Source organism: Bos mutus, chromosome 17, assembly GCF_027580195.1.
Source record: "Bos mutus isolate GX-2022 chromosome 17, NWIPB_WYAK_1.1, whole genome shotgun sequence".
Classification (NCBI taxonomy): Eukaryota; Metazoa; Chordata; class Mammalia; order Artiodactyla; family Bovidae; genus Bos; species Bos mutus.
In genome coordinates, this window is record NC_091633.1 from 10,615,155 (window position 1) to 10,632,920 (window position 17,766).

The 17,766-nt window shown below is 42.5% G+C and overlaps 1 protein-coding gene across 6 annotated transcripts in view; it reads right to left on the reverse strand.

Annotated features, from left to right (window-relative positions):
- Positions 1 to 17,766, reverse strand: part of HECTD4 (HECT domain E3 ubiquitin protein ligase 4) — a 170,643-nt gene that overhangs the window by 24,148 nt on the left and 128,729 nt on the right. For all 6 annotated transcript variants that reach the window (XM_070386054.1, XM_070386057.1, XM_070386055.1 and 3 more), the window contains 12 exons: positions 17,186 to 17,289; positions 15,889 to 16,050; positions 15,623 to 15,771; positions 15,149 to 15,228; positions 12,478 to 12,641; positions 10,104 to 10,341; positions 9,197 to 9,333; positions 8,594 to 8,720; positions 6,816 to 6,953; positions 5,060 to 5,196; positions 2,980 to 3,140; positions 1,074 to 1,255 (listed from right to left, as the gene is read on the reverse strand). In XM_070386054.1, coding sequence (XP_070242155.1) covers positions 1,074 to 1,255; positions 2,980 to 3,140; positions 5,060 to 5,196; positions 6,816 to 6,953; positions 8,594 to 8,720; positions 9,197 to 9,333; positions 10,104 to 10,341; positions 12,478 to 12,641; positions 15,149 to 15,228; positions 15,623 to 15,771; positions 15,889 to 16,050; positions 17,186 to 17,289 — 1,779 coding nt within the window. The remainder of the gene's footprint in view (positions 1 to 1,073; positions 1,256 to 2,979; positions 3,141 to 5,059; positions 5,197 to 6,815; positions 6,954 to 8,593; positions 8,721 to 9,196; positions 9,334 to 10,103; positions 10,342 to 12,477; positions 12,642 to 15,148; positions 15,229 to 15,622; positions 15,772 to 15,888; positions 16,051 to 17,185; positions 17,290 to 17,766) is intronic.

Sequence of the window (17,766 nt, forward strand, 5' to 3'; positions counted from 1 at the left end):
ACTGCAGCCCATCAGGCTCCTCCATCCATGGGATTTTCCAGGCAAGAGTACTGCAGTGGGGTGCCATTGCCTTCTCCAAGCTTGGCCTTAGGTCTTGGATAATAGATGTTACCAATCAGATCCTCCAGGGTGGGATTCAGGAATTCAGTGGTCTTTAAATGTTTGCTTTCTTAAGGTACAAAACTGTTTCCTAAAATAAAAATTTGAGTGGAGGCCCAGGTCTATCAAGCATGTAAAAGAGGATTCAGGGGTTCCCACAGCCTGACCTACTGGCTGCCTGGGTTCACCCTTAGGAACCACCAGGGTAGTTGAGAGTGGATTTTATAACCCAAGTTAGTCATTGTGATAAAGCTTCTTCCACAGTACTTGGAAGTTTTTCAGGTCTGTTTTGGAGCCTCTAAGTTCTTGGGGGTGGGCCAGTGGACCCCACATGCTAAAGTCGGCCTGTGGAGATGTCGTTCACAAGGGCACCAGCTGGGACCCCAGGGCTGTGAGATGTCCTCTAGGCTTAGAATGCCATCTGCCCTGTCACTCCTGCTCCCATTGCAGTTGCTAAGAGGTCAAGGGAAACAGGCTGGAGGCCAACATGCCAGAAGATAGGGAGGGTCCCTCTGGTCTTCAACCAGGCTGAGAGCAGAGTCGTCAGCGTTCACCAGGGAGCACCACACCACAAGGGCCCCAAGTTGAGCCGATGCACACAGGCTGGCCCACGAAAACAGCTCTGGTTGAGGTTACGATGAATCAGTTAGGTCTCCTGGGTGGCATTTGATGGCAGGGGCATTTTCTTTTCTTTACACGCCAAACAGAATGTGACAACACTACAGTGACTAGATTTCATAAATATATTATTTTCCTTGATCCATGATTAGTTTGGGAAGCTCAATGAATGCTTAACAGGTTAGCAATCTTTTCATGCTGTTTATGTACATTAAGTCTAAAGGTCCTGTGATGGGACTCCTCACGTGGAGAAGGAGGACACCACACACACCTCCTGCTCAGCGCCTGGCTCACCCTTACGGCTAGTCTGTCCTGGGTCTGGTGTCTGTGGTGACAGCGGCAAAGCCAAGGTTTACCTGGGAGGGGAGGAGCGAGGAGCTGATTGGACAGCAGCTGCAGGTGCTCCAGGGTAATGTCCCGGATGGCGGGGATGTGGAAGAGGCGGGTAAACAGGTGAGGCAGCTTGGGGGCGAAGATGTTGAGCAGGGCCATGCGGCAGTACAGCCTGGCCAGCGCGGCCTCGCAGCGCAGCAGCTCCCTGCAAGGGAAGGGCAGGGGAGGCGCTGAGCTCTGACACTCTGGCCACCATATCGGGTGGGCCGTGGGCTCCTGAAGAGAAAGGGCCACATCTCAGGCTTCTCTGGCCTCATGTTCTGTGCTCCAAGTTAGATACTTGTGTTTTAAACAAAACAAAAAGCCACATTTAATTGCTTTTTTTTTTTTTTTTGGTCATACCTCACTGCATGTGGGATCTTAGTTCCCTGACCAGGGACTGAACCTGGGCTCCAGCAGCAAAAGCACTGAGTCCTAACCACTGGACTGCCAGGGAACTCCTGAATATCAGCAGTATTACCAGGCACCCTGTTTATGGTCACAACAAGCCCCTACTGGCAAGCTGCACTGGGAGGACTGGAAGAAGAGCTTCTTGGTAGGAGGTGATGGTTTCGGGGCTTTCCAGAAAACGGTGACTCTTACCTATGGGGCATGCCTCTTGCTAAAATCCCTGGAAGCTATGCTTGTAGAGTTGTTACAAAAGATGCTGGGTTCTATTTGGGGCGTGGGGCTGTTTAGTCACCACGTGAACATGGCCATGTGACGTGTATTCCTCACACCTGGGCTGTCACCGGGTGAGAGAAGAGCCCTTGAACTTGTGTGTGGGTGACTCTGACTCCTGCTGACACACGTGCACGACACCGCCCTGTGGCATGCTGTGTGGCCCATCCTGGACCTAGGTGAAGCTAGTGCCAAGTACAGCCTATCTGGGTCTCGTGAATTTGACTGTCCAGTTGAAACTTCAGACCACCCACATGGGGTGATGACATATCTGAGTGGAGATGGCAAGGAGGCAGCTGAACATGTGTATCTGGTGTTCCAAGGAGAGGTCTACGCTGGAGATAGACTCACGCTGCTTCAAAACTGACAATAAAACCAGAAGTTATAATGTTAATGGATGAATGGTATGAAAACAGCTTATGGAAACTTTTATCAGATAGCTCCATTATATTCTCTTCTGAACTGTTGTGAGAATTTTTATAACTGAAAGAAGGAATTCACAGGTGTATGTGAGGGAATTCTGCCAGGTTTTTAGGTGTTAACCCACGGAGGGCAGACACTCTCCTCTTAGAGACCCCCATAGGGTGCTGGGCACAAAGCAGGGTTCAGGATTTCATTGTCAGATTAACGAAAACAAGCTGGCTGCTCACCTGGTGCCCGGACTCCTCTCAGCTGTCTCTCTTTTTTCTTGGCCATGTACTATGAGGGATCTTAGCTCCCCTACGATCGAACCCATGCACCTTGCCCTGAAGAGTCTTAACCACTGGGCCATCTGGGAAGTTCCTAGGTGTCTCTTCTTGACTCGCTTTAGTCTTCAGACTTTGTCCACACTCTTCAAATCTCCAGACGCGCTTCCATCATCCAGTGATAGCCAAGCACCCATGGCTCAGGCCAGGGACACTGGATCCTGCACCTCTCTTCCTAACCTGCTATCTCACTATTATCTTTACTAGCTGCCTCTGACTTGCTCAACTTTGAAAGAAAAGTATTTTCAATGATGAATAGCACATGTGACAAAACACAGTAAGTGGATTTCTGTGACTTGCTTAGAAAGAAGGGCTCAACTTTACCTATGCTTTTTAAAAAAAAATTTTTTGGCCACACCACATGGCTTGTGGAATTTTAGTTCCCTGACCAGGGACTGATCCTGGGGCCTTGGCAGTGAAAGTGCTGAGTCCTAACCACTGGGCAACCAGGGAATTCCCTTACCTGTGAATTTGAAGGTTGGTATTGTCCAGTGTGACGAGCCCATTGGTGGCAGTCCTTCTGTAGCCTGCGGGGGGCCTTTCCAACATATCAATAGGGTACCAGTATCGGACCAGCACACCTTCACTTCGGAGGTACGTTTCTACCTGAACTAGTTCATTAACCTACAACAGAAAAGAGAAATGTCTATTTGTTTTTTGAGCACTGGTTTGTTTCCCAATTTTTAAAATACTTATGTATGTATGTGTATAGGTACCAAACTTTTATAGAAGTAAATGCTAGTTTCATGTAATTTATTGAGTCTAAAATGCTAGTTTCATGTCATTTATTGAGTCTAAAAGTCCAAAGACATCTGGATAGTGTGTTTAGTTTCTTCATACCAGTTGAAATTTTTAAAAATTGTTATTAGAGTATAGCTGCTTGAGAATTTTAATTGGTACAATAAATTAAGGAACTTTAATGTAACCATGAGTCAGAAATTTAAAGAAAATAGTGCTATATTTCTGTAACAGTTCAACATACATTGTTGCCAGGTAAAATTTATATTCATTGGTTTTATGTTAATTTTATAAAAGCAGAGATTAGTCTTATAGCTTTATTTTATTGCTAGTAATTTAAAAAAGGTAAGCTCATGCATGTGCATTCTGGACTCCAATAGCAACGTAATCTTTCTTTGTGTGTGTTAGTCATTCAGTCGTGTCTGACTCTTTGTGACCTCAAGGACTGTTGCCTGCCAGGCTCCTTTGTCCACGGGATTCTCCAGGCAAGAAAACTGGAGTGGACAGCCATTCCCTTCTTCACGGGATCTTCCCGACCCAGGGATCGAACCTGGTCTCTCACATTTCAGACAGATTCTTTACCATCTGAGCCATCAGGGAAGCCCAATCTTTATTTAGGGATTATTATTATTATATTTAAAGTAATAACAAACAATACTATTACTTTTTCAAATAATAATTCTGGTATCTCTTAAGTAGTCTGATTCCCTTTGTTTTAATCTTTATTTAGGGGTTACTATTAAAAAAAGGGAATCAGACTACTTAAGAAATACCAGAATTACTACTTTAACAAATTTCTATTTTTGTAATTTTCCTGGCACACATTTCCATTGCTGAAATATATTGTCAGTTACATACTTTCTAATAACTAGAGTCAGAAGTTTGTATCAGAAGGGAGTGGGAGATATTACTGATGGAATTTTCTACTTGGAAGTTCACCTTAGTAAACCACCAGTCAATAGCTTCTCTTTAAAATGTCATGATTTAAATTATGGTCTGGTAAAATGGAGTCAGTTAAAGATGTAAAACCTTTCATTTCAAAGCATCAGTGATAACTAACATTATCTGTATCTGTAGACAGACAGATAACAAAGCTTATCTATGTGGTGATAGCTACGTCTTTATCTGACTTCTAGGCTTGATCTGTGTATTATTTCTTCCCTTTTTCCTGCATGGGAAGCATAAATGCAAGCACATATATGTAACCTAAGGATCACAGCCTTCAAACAGGACTCTGTTTTCAAAAGAAAGCTTTGGTACGGCCCTTACTTTCTTCTATTCCTTCTCCCCTGCCACCTCCAACCTCTTGAGAGGGTTCTGCAAAGCCGAGAAGAAAACAACTGATCTAGTTTAATACACACATTTTATAGATGGGGAAATCAAGCCTGGAGAGAACCAGTAACATGATGTGATCAACAAAACCATTCCTTTGAATCTGTATAACAATTGTGACAATGACAGATCGTTCATTCAACAAGGCCAACAGGAGAATTCTCCCTTGGAACTTGGTAGATATAAAGCAGGGGCAGACTGAACATGGCTGATGGAAAAAGTCCCCAAAAAACCCTGCAGTGGCAGTATGGTCTAAAGTTACAGACAGCACTGAAAGTTAATAGCTTACACTCTACCATCAACTCTGATCTGGGCCCCTGAGAAAATCTCAGGCAAGTCATCTGGCATGACAGCACTCAGTCTGGTTTCTTTATCCTGACTCTGAAGAGTAATCTATCTGTATAATCACTTTTAAGGTACTTGGAGGCCTGGGCATGAAAGTCTGTACTGTATATAAAAGGCTGTTCACTCACTGAATCAACATCTAAGACAACTCCATGAAGCCCAAAGGTTTTCAGCATCCCTCGGATAGCAAATTTTGGCAGGGCAGTTCCAACAGTGCTGCTGGCTACGTTATTGCTGTCTGGAGAGCGTGTTACTACCGTGAGACCTGAGGAAGGTAAAGGGGAGAAGATTTTTCAGGAGCAAGTAGCATTAACATGTTGGGACCCTATATATTTTAGGATACAAATAACTCTCCAGCATTTACCAATACCCTCAATGTAGTTATAGCCCCAAAGGAACACAGCTTAGTCCGGAAGATAATAAAACAAAGTGCTGTGAGAACTGTGGCAATTCAACAATAAAAAGACAAGCCAATTAAAAAACAGGCAGAAAATCTGAATAACTATTTTTCCAAAGAGAAAAGATATGCATGAAAACATGTTCAACATCATTAGTTTTTAGAGAAATGCAAGCCAAAGCTACAGTGAGATACCATCCTTCACATCCATTAAGATGGCTATCATCAAAAGACAGACAATAGTAAGTGCTGGCCAGGATGTAGAGAAATTGGAATCCTCATACGTGCTGATGGGAATGTAAAATGGTGTAATCACTTTGGAAAACCATATGGCAGTTCCTCAAAAGGTTAAACATAAAATTACCATATGAGCCAGCAATTCCACTGGGTCCATATATTCCATATATACCCAAGAGGAATGAAGACACGCCCACACAAAAACATGTACACAAATATTCACAGCAGCATTATCCATGATGGCCAAAAGGTAGAAATCACCCAAGTGCCCACCAATTGATGACTGGACAAACAAAACAGGGTATTATCCATACAGTGGAATATTACTTTGCCATAAAAAGGAAGTACCAACATGAGTTACAACAAGGATGAATTTTGAAAAAGAATTCCATGTGAAAGAGGCCAGACACAAAAGACCACACATTTTTTTATGAAATGTCCAGACTAGACAAATCTATAGAGATGAGGAGGTACAAAGTACATCACTGGTTGCCAGGGGCTAGAAGGAAGGAGGAATGGCAGTGGTGAGAGTACAGGATTCATTTCAGGGGATGAAAATGTTCTGGAATCAGAGGCAATGGTTTGGAGGCTGCACAACTTTGTGAATATACTAAAACCACTGAAAGGTATACTTTAAAAGGGTGGGTTTTATGGTCTGTGAAGTTCTTCTCTCAAAGAGGAATCAAAACAGAAAAGTAAATACATATGCCTGCCCCTGCCCATGAGGTTCTGATATTTTTGTGAAAGTCTAATAATGAGTGGGTTTAGATTCTTTTTTGCGCTTTTCTGTATATTTGTTTCCTCAAAATCTGCAACAGATTTTAAATCAAATGAATATATACCTTCTATAAAATTCTAAAAAGCATAGTACAACTACATATTCATGGTTCATTAGCTGGGCAGCCAGGATTAAGCCTGAGAGGCCTACCTGCAATCTTCCAGCCACGCCCCACTTCTCTGTCTTCAAGTGTTCTGTCTCACCCTGCTCATGCAACAGGTTCTGGGAAAGTGCAAGAGGCCCCTAGAGGCCAGATAAGCATCCAGTTTCCCCACCAGGGAGCCAAAGGCCTCACGAGGGAGAGCTCAGGAGAGCTCAAATCACTCAGAGTGAAGAGAGTCACCCTAGGAGAACCAGCAGCTGCCTACTCAAACTCATGTGTGGGAAAACTCAACTTCTCATTTCAGGGTAAGTTTCTTTTTTTTTTTTTCAGGGTAAGTTTCAAAGAGGAAGGAAAGGGGGGAAGCAAAACCTTTTCGAACTTTATCGATCGTGAACTTGTTCGCTTCATCTTTAATGTCTTCAATGGTGGGAAGATAAAGGTCTCTTGGGATGCCACCATTCTCCTCGTAGAGGAATTCAACTGTCTGCCGGGCAATATCCACCATGCCTGAAAGACAGAACAGAACTGGTAACCCTCCAGAGAGCACACGATCTTCAGTCCAATCATGACACTGACTTGTACCTAGCATGAGGACAGAAGGGGAATTCATGGGAGTAGGCAGGCTTTTGGGAATGGTAATTGTACAGTGTCTATCAAGTTTAAAATACTCAATGCCCTACTTCTAAGAAACTCTCAAATCTCTCCCACAGAAACACAAGCTCAAGTGTGTAAAGGTACAGGGAACACTCCCTGTAGCACTGCTGGGAAGTATAACCCAGGAAAAAAAAATGGAAAGAAAGAACATATTCATCTTAAAAATGATTGTACATTATTATGCAGTCATTTCATTAATGACTAATTAATGAAATTAATTAATTTCATTAACTAATTTCGTTAACTCAAGAGAACAAACTACGGGACAAATGGAGAGGAAGAAGAAAGTGAGGGTAGTGCTGTACTTTTTTCTTTATACATTCTTGTACTGTGTTTGATTATTGCTACAACTGACACAGGTTGCTTATTTAAGAGCGACGGGCAACTCCATCAACTTCTTCTATCCAGTACTGAAATTTGCTCTGTTCCTCTTTCTCAGTGGGATAAAAAACAATAATCAACCCCCCCAAAAACACACACACACACACACACATGCATATACTGATTAGTCCTGGCACCAATCTGAGAAAAAGGAATTACTTAGCTATCACTGGAAATCAGGGATTCAGTGTATTAGTTGGTCAAGAAATAAAGGTCTTTTGGTGGTTTTTCTCCTTATTTGTTCCTAGTCTCAGTTAGGACAAAAGTTAAAAGAGAGCAAGTACTGTCTCCTTACACCTTCTCTGACTGCCATGATGATGACAGAAAACCTGATCTGATGGTCCGAGGGAAGGGAGCTGTGCCGCTTAGAAAAAGGCATTTCTGCATCTCACAAAGCAGGTTTTCACAGATTAGAAAAAGCCTTAAAACAGAAATCAGCTATCTGCATTTAAGACTAACTAATAATTCACTGTCTGCAGTCAAACTCTGTTGTATTCTATGTGCCCAGTGGACAAAAAAAATCTCACCATCATCATTACCATGACATTTAATTTTGGTCAGACTACAAAGCCTGCAGGATCTCCAACCAGGGATCGAACCCGTGCCCCCTGCAGTGGAAGCTCAGAGTCCTAACCACTAGGCTTCCAGGGAAGTTCCATGGATGCTTACTACGTGCCAGAAACTGTTCTTAGGAGCTTTATCTGTGTCAGCTCTTTAATTTTTCATACCGTTATTGGTTCCATTTGAAAGGTGAGGGAAGTTGAGAAAGGTTAAGTAACTCTCCCAAGGTCATAGAGCTGCTAATAGCACAGGCATGATGTCAGAGCCCAAGCTATTAACCACCAGGCCATCCAGCTTCCTGGTATAACAAGGCCAGCTTCATTCTAACAGTCCATCAACTTAAAATACTGAGCAGAACTGACAAGCAAAGAAAAGCCTGGCGAAGAAAGCAAAAGACCACAAAGTTCAATAAAGGCCCAAGAAGAGGACACTGTTAAGTCTGGCCCAACTTTAGATGAGCCCCTCTTTTCTGATTTATTCCCTGAGTTTCATGTAAACACATCTCTTCAAGCCATGAAGTGGGTTCCATAGGAAAACATAAAGCACCAGACCTAGTTGTAAAGCACCCTTTATCTGGTCCAGTCCTGATTTCCTCTCTGCTTCGTTGCGGAACCGTCTTCGGATGGTAGGAAAAACCTTGGTCTCCCAGGCTTTCACCAGCAGGGCATAGTGATCCTCCTGGAAGGAGAAGGCAAACGTGAATGGAGAAGGAACACCTTGTGTCCTTTCCTGACTTACTACGGCTTTCACCCCTGAGGTCTTCACCCCGCTCAGATGCTAGTGGCAGAAACACACCGTGCAGACCGTCAAACTAACTACACCCTCAGAGGCCAGGGGAGGCAACAGCTGGCTTGGAGTGAGCTCTTCCTTTCCCTCTAAAGCCATATAAACACTTCACATGATTCCAAACTTCACTGCTGAATTACCATCAAAGTACTTCTTTCTCCAAAATCCAGATTGCTGCTGGGCCATGGAGCCAAACAGATACAGCTACTGATATGTGGTTTAGAAAAATGAATACCCCAATTACTGTCCAAACACAGTGATATATAACTGAAAGCATAAAGACTTAAGTTTTGCATGCTCAGATCAAAATATTCCTCGTGGCTTGTCTTCATCACCAGGGAGCTAAACGACCGCTGTGGGGCTCTTACCTGTGGGATGTCATCGTCGTCATCATCATCACTTTCGTCATCTGCAATGGGGGGTGGGTGGGGGTCTGGCCCAGAGGTGATGAAATTCTCATAGCTGAGCTCCACTTTATAATGACAGGAAGTATCACTATCATATTCTGTAACAAAGCACAGTGACAGTGAATTCTAGGCAAGGGCATATGAACTCATACATGGACAGATCAGATTCTCTTAATTTGTGAGATATAAAGACTCTTAGTTCTTAGAGGAATTTTAAACCACAGAGTCAAGGAATAACTAATCGTCTACAATTTCCTTGAATCCTAAAATAGTTTATATGGATATAATTCATTTAACTCAAAGAAGACTTTAGATGGTTCTTCAATAAGATACAGAATTAAACAGACTCTTAAAACAATTTTCAAACCAGTATCCCAAGGGCCAAATATGGCTGCAGACATCTCATTTTTTGAAGCTCATTTTTATTCAATCTTATTATGAGATTTTTCAAATAATCAGGAATGTTTTTAGTGCATACCTACACATCTACCATTTAGATTCCACAATTAACATTTTATTATTCTTTGATGGGTTCCATTTTAAATCAGTTTAAAAATGATTAACATTTAAAATTAGGAGATTTTATATAAAATTCTGTGGTTCTTAGCTGTCTCATAAAAAGTGGACAATCTTTCAGGCCTGCATTTCCATGTGGCAATATTCTGTTGGTTCTGAGTAGTGGCAGACTTTTTCTATGTGGGGGATGGACTCTCCAGATCACCAGGCTTCATCCTGGCTCCCTATTTTATCTGGGCCTATTACCCCATTACCAGTGGGCACTGGAGTATGTCCAAGCTAAATGGGTTTATGGAATTAACAGCATTCCCATTTCCAAGAAGCAGGTGGACCCTGAGGGGAGGGAGCTTACGTTGCTGAGCAGTGGCTACGGCAGCAATTCGGCATGGTGGCCCATGAGTGCCCGGGTCTGACGCAATACTGGTGCCAGCATCGTTATCACTGTCAGAGGCCATGGCAAAGGGCAGGGCCTCGAAGTTAGCGCTAATTTCCTCGGCCAGGTCAGTGCACAGGTCGGCAGCATTGCGGTGGGCTTGCCCTTCAGCATAGGCAAATGGGCGGGAGCCAAAATTAGCGCGCGTCTTGGTGTTCTGGAAAGGAAACCAAAGAAAGGACTTGAAAGGAGTTAGGTTACTTATGTGCTCACTTTGAACACCTCCAAGTGGACTTCATTCACTGTCCCCAGCTATGGAGAGTCTGTGACCCTGGGAGAGGGGCTGGTGCAACTACAGACCCTGGTGCTTCAAGCTTGGCAAGGCTGCCCTGCCCCTCACCTCACACTCATGCTCTTTGCTATTCAAGCTCAGTGACCTTTCTTGTTTCCAACACTGTTCCTTTCTACCTGACGCCACTGCACATGCCACTGCCTTCACCTGCAACATTCTTTCCTCCAATTTTGTCCATTTAAACCAGTTAAAATTCCAGATCTGGCTCAAACATCACTTCTTCAGGGTAATACGGATGTGACCAGATTGGCTTCATACTTGCTTCCTTCAAGTCTATGATTCAATCATACTGTGATGATTAATTTTATATGCTGATTTGACCGGCCACAGGGTGCCAGATTAAACATTGTTATTGCTGGTGTGTCTGTGAGATTAACATTTGAATCGGTGGACACAGTAGGTCCCTAATGTGAGTGGGCACTATCCAATCCATTGAGGGTCTGAATAAAACAAGAGGTGGAGGGAGGAGGAATTCAACCCTTTTCCCTTTACCCCTGCTTGAGTTAAAGGATATCTCACTCCATCTTCTCTTTTCTCTTGCTATTGGACTGAGATTGAATCAAGTTATGCCTCTCCTGGGTCTCTGGCATGCAGATGGCAGTTCATGAGACTTGTCAGTCTCCAAAGTAACATGAGCCAATTCCTCAAAAGAAATCTCTCCCACCTCTGTCTACATACACACACACACATTCTTTCTCTCTCATATATATATGTACACACACACACACACACACATTTATGTGAATGTTTGACTAGTACCTGACTCCTCCAACTGGATTTAATTGCACAAAGACCGTATCTTTTTTGCTCATTGTATGTCCAGAGCTTAGCATAGTACTTGAGATATAGCACTCAACATAGGTGCTCAATAAATAAATATTTATTGAATGAACAGAACAGGCTGACTAAATTATTGACATCTTTAATCAATTCACTGAAGAAAGAGCAAAGATGCTATCAGAGACGTGGTACAGGGGCACATCCTACAAGATCTTCTAAGTCATTCTAAGATTTGGGCTTTCACAATATGTGACACAGGATGCCACTGACCTGTTGAAAGCAGAAGAGTAACATGACCTAACCAACATTTTTAAGGGATCACTGTAGCTGCTGTGTTGAAAAGACATGTAAAAGGGCAGGAACTCAGGGGATGGGAGAAGAGGGAAACATAGGAATACTGTAACATGCTACCCAGAAGGTGAGGGTGGCTGGGCCATCAGCTAAGTGGTCAGATTCTGGATACATTTTGAAGGTAAGTCAACAAGGTTTGCTGACAGACTGGCTGTAGAATGGGAGGAAGAAGAGGAGTCAAGAAAGAGGCCAAGGTTTTTGGCCTTAGTGACTGAAGGAATGGAGCTGCCATTTCCTGAGACAAGGCAGGCTAGGGAAGAAGCAGGCTGGGGGTGGGGAAGAGTTAGGCTCAGTTTCAGACATGTTAACTGGAATATCTATTTCTAAATGTTGTCTAGGCTGCTGAATATTTGTGTCTAGAATTTACGGTGAGATCTGGACTGGATATAAGGATGTGGGAGCTACCAGCATGTAGTAAATAGTAATGTCCCATAGAACATTAGTTGTTTATAGGTGCTCCTTAAAAACAAGAGTTCCATAATTAAGTATAAGTGTAGGGATGCTAGGTTAAATAAAGTTTAATTTTTAAATCTTTACTGAAGGATACCTCTGAGCTTTTGCTATACTAAAAGCAACCCAAGAGGGCCATGTTCCAAACTTATTTAACCACAGGCTTTTTCTACTGGCGTTGGAAGAACACCAGCGTCCCTTGCCTTGTTGTTTAGGAAAGATGGCCAAAAGGAGATCAAAGCATTTAAGCACTCAGATTCAATGCAAAGGAAGGACCCACTTCTTCAGGTTTTTTGAGGTTCTGTCATCAGGTACCACATACTATGTCAACCACGCCACGTCTAGAGTCTAATTTTTCCATTCCCGATGGAACAAATTGCTGAGGAGAATTTGGTTTTCATTCCCAACAAGACAACCTGCCTTTTTCTGAATATGAACCACCGGCCACATCCCACCCGAGACATCTTCGAGATACGGTGAGAGGCGCTGCCCACAGTATGTGAAGTACACACGGCCCTTGGCAGGCTGCCCGGGTGGAGGAGGCGTCCCCTCGGTTCTCTCCCAGCCAATCCCTGCCACGTCACCTAGGGCAGAAGGAGACAACACTTTTTTTTTCCTTTTTATTGACTATTAAAATTCCAATATGTAACTGGCATGCGGTCACGTACCATTGACTGTCATAGTTTTTATTTATTCATGCCATCAGTTACAGTTGAAAAAGACATGGAATACCTTGTATTGGGTTGGCCAAAACATTCATTTGGGTTTTTCCATAACATCTTATGGAAAAACACAAAGGAAATTTTGGCCAACCCAATATTTAGATATATATAAAGTAACATAGTTTCCCTGGTGGTTCAGACGGTAAAGAATTCACCTGCAATGAAGGAGACCCGGGTTTGATTCCTGGGTCAGGAAGATCCCCTCGAGAAGGGAATGGCTATCCATGCCAGTATTCTGGCCTGGAGGATTCCATGGACAGAGAAGCCTGGCAGGCTGCAGTCCATGGGTCCACAAAGAGTCAGAAGACTGAGCCACTAACACTCACTCACTCAAAGGAACACAACGGAAATAAACAATTTTAAAAAGAGAAGTCAGAAACTGTTCAGAAGAACAAAAATAGTAGTGTCTACATAGTTACATAATTACACATGAAATTTAACCTTTATTTTCCAGGCAGCTAAGACAAAAATGAAAAACATTGGATATGATTTTTTAATAGAGGAATACAAGTTTTTCTCTTTTGACATGTACAAGATTGCTTATGAATAAAGATAAGAAAAGTAGTGTTTTCCCAGCAAGTTTGCAGATGACTTAGAAAGGGTCTAAAAAATGTAATTTAAAACTCCACCTACAGTGTAAACTAAACATACATCATTAACTCATATTATGACTCCTTAGTTATATTTATTTAAGGCATTTTTCAGGAAGTGAAGATAATACAAGCTAAGCTGCTTTCTGATGAGATGACTAGATCCTGGGATGAACTTAGAGAACCAAGGGGACCATGTCCACCACATCAGCACTATAGGCTGCCTCAGGCAAGCTGCTAGTGCACATAGCTTTACAATTAACCCGCTGTAAACTCTCCAGTCAGTGCATGAAGTTCTGTGATTCTGCTTTTGATCAGTCTCACATGCTTTCTTTTTTTTTTTTTGGCTGCACTGCATGGCTTTCAGGATCTTAGTTCTCCAACCAGGGATCGAACCAGTGCCCTCAGAAATGAAAGTGTGGAGTCTTAACCACTGGACTTCCAGGGAATTTCCAGTCTCATATGCTTTTGATACCACTAGGCTGGGTTTCCCAATGGCTGGGGACTTGTCATTGTTCACCACGGCATCTGCAGGGCCTAGAAGAGGGCCCAGCACATAGGAGATGCTCAAAGAGTAACTGTTAATGAACAGACACTGAAGGTGTTGGTACTGAGGTTGGGATCCTGTTGTTAAAAGTAGGTTCTTAACTCCTAATACCACACAGACACATTTCTCTAAGAAAAGAGTAGGTAGCAGGCTTGCTTGAGGTCTGATCCAAAATTTTCTCAACAACTAAAATATGATCAAACAAAACAATCAACTATAACAAACAAATAAACCACCTAATTACGGGTCCCCTGCTCTCTCTACTCCCCCTCCCTTTGTGCTTAAAGCACTTAAGTACTCAGCAGGTTACAGAGTTCTGATCCATAGAGAGAGAAACAACCTGCCAGGAAGTAACTTTCTAAGGCATAACTTGACCATAACTGAAAATACCATGCTCACTGGTAAAGTACAATTTAATAAGCAGCTCCCTCAAGGAAAAGTGATGACCAAATTACCCCCTCAGACAGCTACAAGAAGTTATCTGTCGGGTTCAGTGACTCAGGAATCCCTACCTAAGCATCTCAGATCATCTATCACATTTAATAATTTCAAGTTTCATCAGAGATGATGCTAAGATGTATTGTCTGAAAATAAGTCACCAACACTTTTGGCTGCTTCTAATGTCAAGAGGACAATATTTGTATTATGCTACTTCTGGAGCAGTTAGGGCTATTCCTCTACTATTTCTGATCAAGTTATTATATGGAGGCTTAAAAAGACAAGGGGAAAGATTTTCTCTTTATTGAACCGACTATGTGACTAAAACACCTGGGCAGAAGATCTGCTGAAGCTGGACTGGATGTTTAGCCTGCTGAGAGCAAAGTCTATAGCACATTGTCTTACCTACTGATAATGCATTTCTTGAGTGCTTCAAGGTGACTGGTAGGGGTTTTTTTTTTTTTTTGAAGCTATTTATATGTTTATTAATGAAAAGCTAATTAAAGACCAAACTTCAAAGAAAAGCAAAATCTCAGATTTTTCTAATGATGGAGGAATGACAATTACTGTGACTCCTAAGTTACCAGTGGAGGCTTTAATGACAACAGTGCCTCATAAAATGAAAGGTTCAGTGTAAACTAGGGGACAGCAATGACAAGTATTTCATTTTCACTAGAAGACAGTGTCCATTTCCATTTGCTGAGTTTCATTAATTTTGACCTATTCTGGCCCAAACCTGGGAACAACAGAAATAGACAAGGTACAAAAAAAAATGCACCTCCCACCATGCTCACCAGGAGAGAGAGTTACGTCTAATCGAACGCTCTTCCACTGTAATAAACTGGAGCCATTGTAATGCACAGCTCGGCCATTGCTATTGAAAAAAAAACAAGAAACAGTCAGAGACAAGGCTAATGGGCCAACATAGAGGAAGGTAAGCAGTGAATGGGTGGAGGAGTTTCAGTAGCAGGAGAGTAACCAGAAGACAAATCCTAAGAGCTCTTCTCTTTCATTGAACTTGAGTGTATTTCCAGCTGGTATTGTCTACATTTTTTAGGGTAAAGACTGTAATTGTATTACTATAGTTTTAAAATACCCACATCCATGTTGGTTTTTTTTTTTTTTTTTTTGCCACACTGTGTGGCATCTTAGTTTCCTGACCAGGGATTGAATCCATGCCCTCTGCAGTGGAAGCAGAGAGTCTTAACCACTGGATAGCCAGGGAAGTCCCTATTTTTTTTCAGGTAACAGTGATAGCAGCCACTTACTTATGGAAAAGACAGGTGCCCACTGGATTAGTCCATGCCCCATCTCTTTTCTCTGCTTCTGTAGCAAAGCCAAAGGAAACTATTGGTCCAGTATCATCATCTGTATCTCCATAGGAAACAATTTCAATTTCCCAGTAGAAAGACGGGGCCTGAAGAAACACCAGGAGTGGGCAGACAATCAGGGCTCAACATGGGCCCTTGAACTTCCTCTTTCTCTCATATTTGAAGGACAGAGGCAGAAGACAAAGGGTCCTGTGATTTCTCACCTGAACGGGCAGTGGTGAGGTGGCGTAGATAAATGTGCCCCTGGGCAGACCGCCCCCTGCACTGGGGTCTGCTAGGAAGGTGACAGAAGTGAGGTGCGAGGAGAACATGCAGGCTCGGACAGGTGGAAACACTCGTGAGGGGCTCCACGTAATCTCTTTGGGCTGCATTGGGGAAAAACACTCTCATTCAATAGCATTGTGAACACAAAATGGAGATGTTGAGATTTCAAGTGACATTTTTTCTCATATATTTTTAACTGTCTTATTTTGAAATGACTTCAAATCTATAGAAAAATTATAAGAATACAGCAATTTTTGTATACTCTCACCTAGTATAAATAAAATTTTTTGAGATACAATTCACATAACATGTAACTTTCCCATTTAAAGTGTATAGTTCAATGGATTTTAGTATATTCACAGAATTCTACAATCATCACCACAAACTGTTAGAACATTTTTGTTCTCCTTAAAAGAAACTGTACCCATTAGAAGTTAATTCCCATCCCTCTCTCCTCCCAGTCCCTGGTAACCACCTCTATGCTTTCTGCCTCTCTGAATCTGCAGGTTCTGGACATTACAAGAAATGGAATCATACAGTATGTAGTCTCTTGTGACTGGCTTCCTTCACTTAGCATCATTCCAGTTTTGTCCATACTGCAGCATGTATTAGCACTCCACTACTTTTTAAGGCTGATAATGCTCCATTGTATGAACATGCCCATTTTATGCATTCATTCATCAGGGGATGGACATTTAGGTTGTTTCTACTTTCTGGCTATTATGACTAGTGCTGCTAAGAACATTCACAGATATGCCAATATTGGCCATTTTTGCCTCTTTTGCTTTTGCCCCTCAAGTGAAATTTGTTTTTTCCCTGTGAGTCTGCTTTTTCGTTTGTTTGATTCACTACTTTGTTGTAGTTTTTAGATTCCATGTATAAGTAATATCACATAATAAATGTCTTTCTCTGTGCCACTTTTGCTTTTTAGTCACTCTATGTATACTTTTTAGTATTATTACAAGATGAACTACAGATCTAAAATTTTGAAAAAGTTTTCTTTTTTTGTTTTTATTGATAATGCAGAAATTATTTACAGACTGCCAAGTTCTGCTCCTCTGCTGTAATCTTTCAATGTTCGGAATGTCAAGTTGATGTGCTTTGACATTCAGAGATGACAGCATGTCATATACCTCCAAATGGCTCTGCAAACACCCCTTCTAAAATCATGAACGTGCTGCCTGGAATTCTGTAATTCTCTGATGCTGCGTGCTGCAGACACAGCAGAGGGCTCACCTGTCTCCGGTCAGCCTGCAGCGGAGGCGGCGGGGGCCGAGCACAGTCCCGGTAGAGCATCCTCAGCCGTTCACACTGCACTTCCACAACTGCCAGCCGCTCTCCTGGAGGGGAAGATGTCGAAGACGTGCAAATAAATCCTACAACTCTGGAGAGGGCTCCAACTCTTTTGGAGTTGGACCCGAGCAATGAAATACAGAGATTATTCAAATTCTTACAAAGAGCAAACACCCTGAGACATCTTTGTCTCCTACGTGTAGCTCAGCAACAAAGCAATGCAGTCAAGTGCACGGGCCCTGACGTTGGGCTGCCTGGATCCAGAATTTGGTTCCATTACTTGATATTTAACATCTCACTGCCAACATGGGGGTAAGGACAGTACCTGTGCCTCACAGGATGGTTGTGAAGACAAGACAATGCAAGTTAAAGCCTTTAGCCGAGTCCCTGACACATGGCCAACACTCAATAAATGAAAGCTATTATTGTCATCTCCCACAACCAAAGCACAGGGCCAGATGTTGGAAAATAGAAAGCTAATATGAGCCGAAGTCCCTAATCTGGGAGGAGAGAGAAGACGTGTA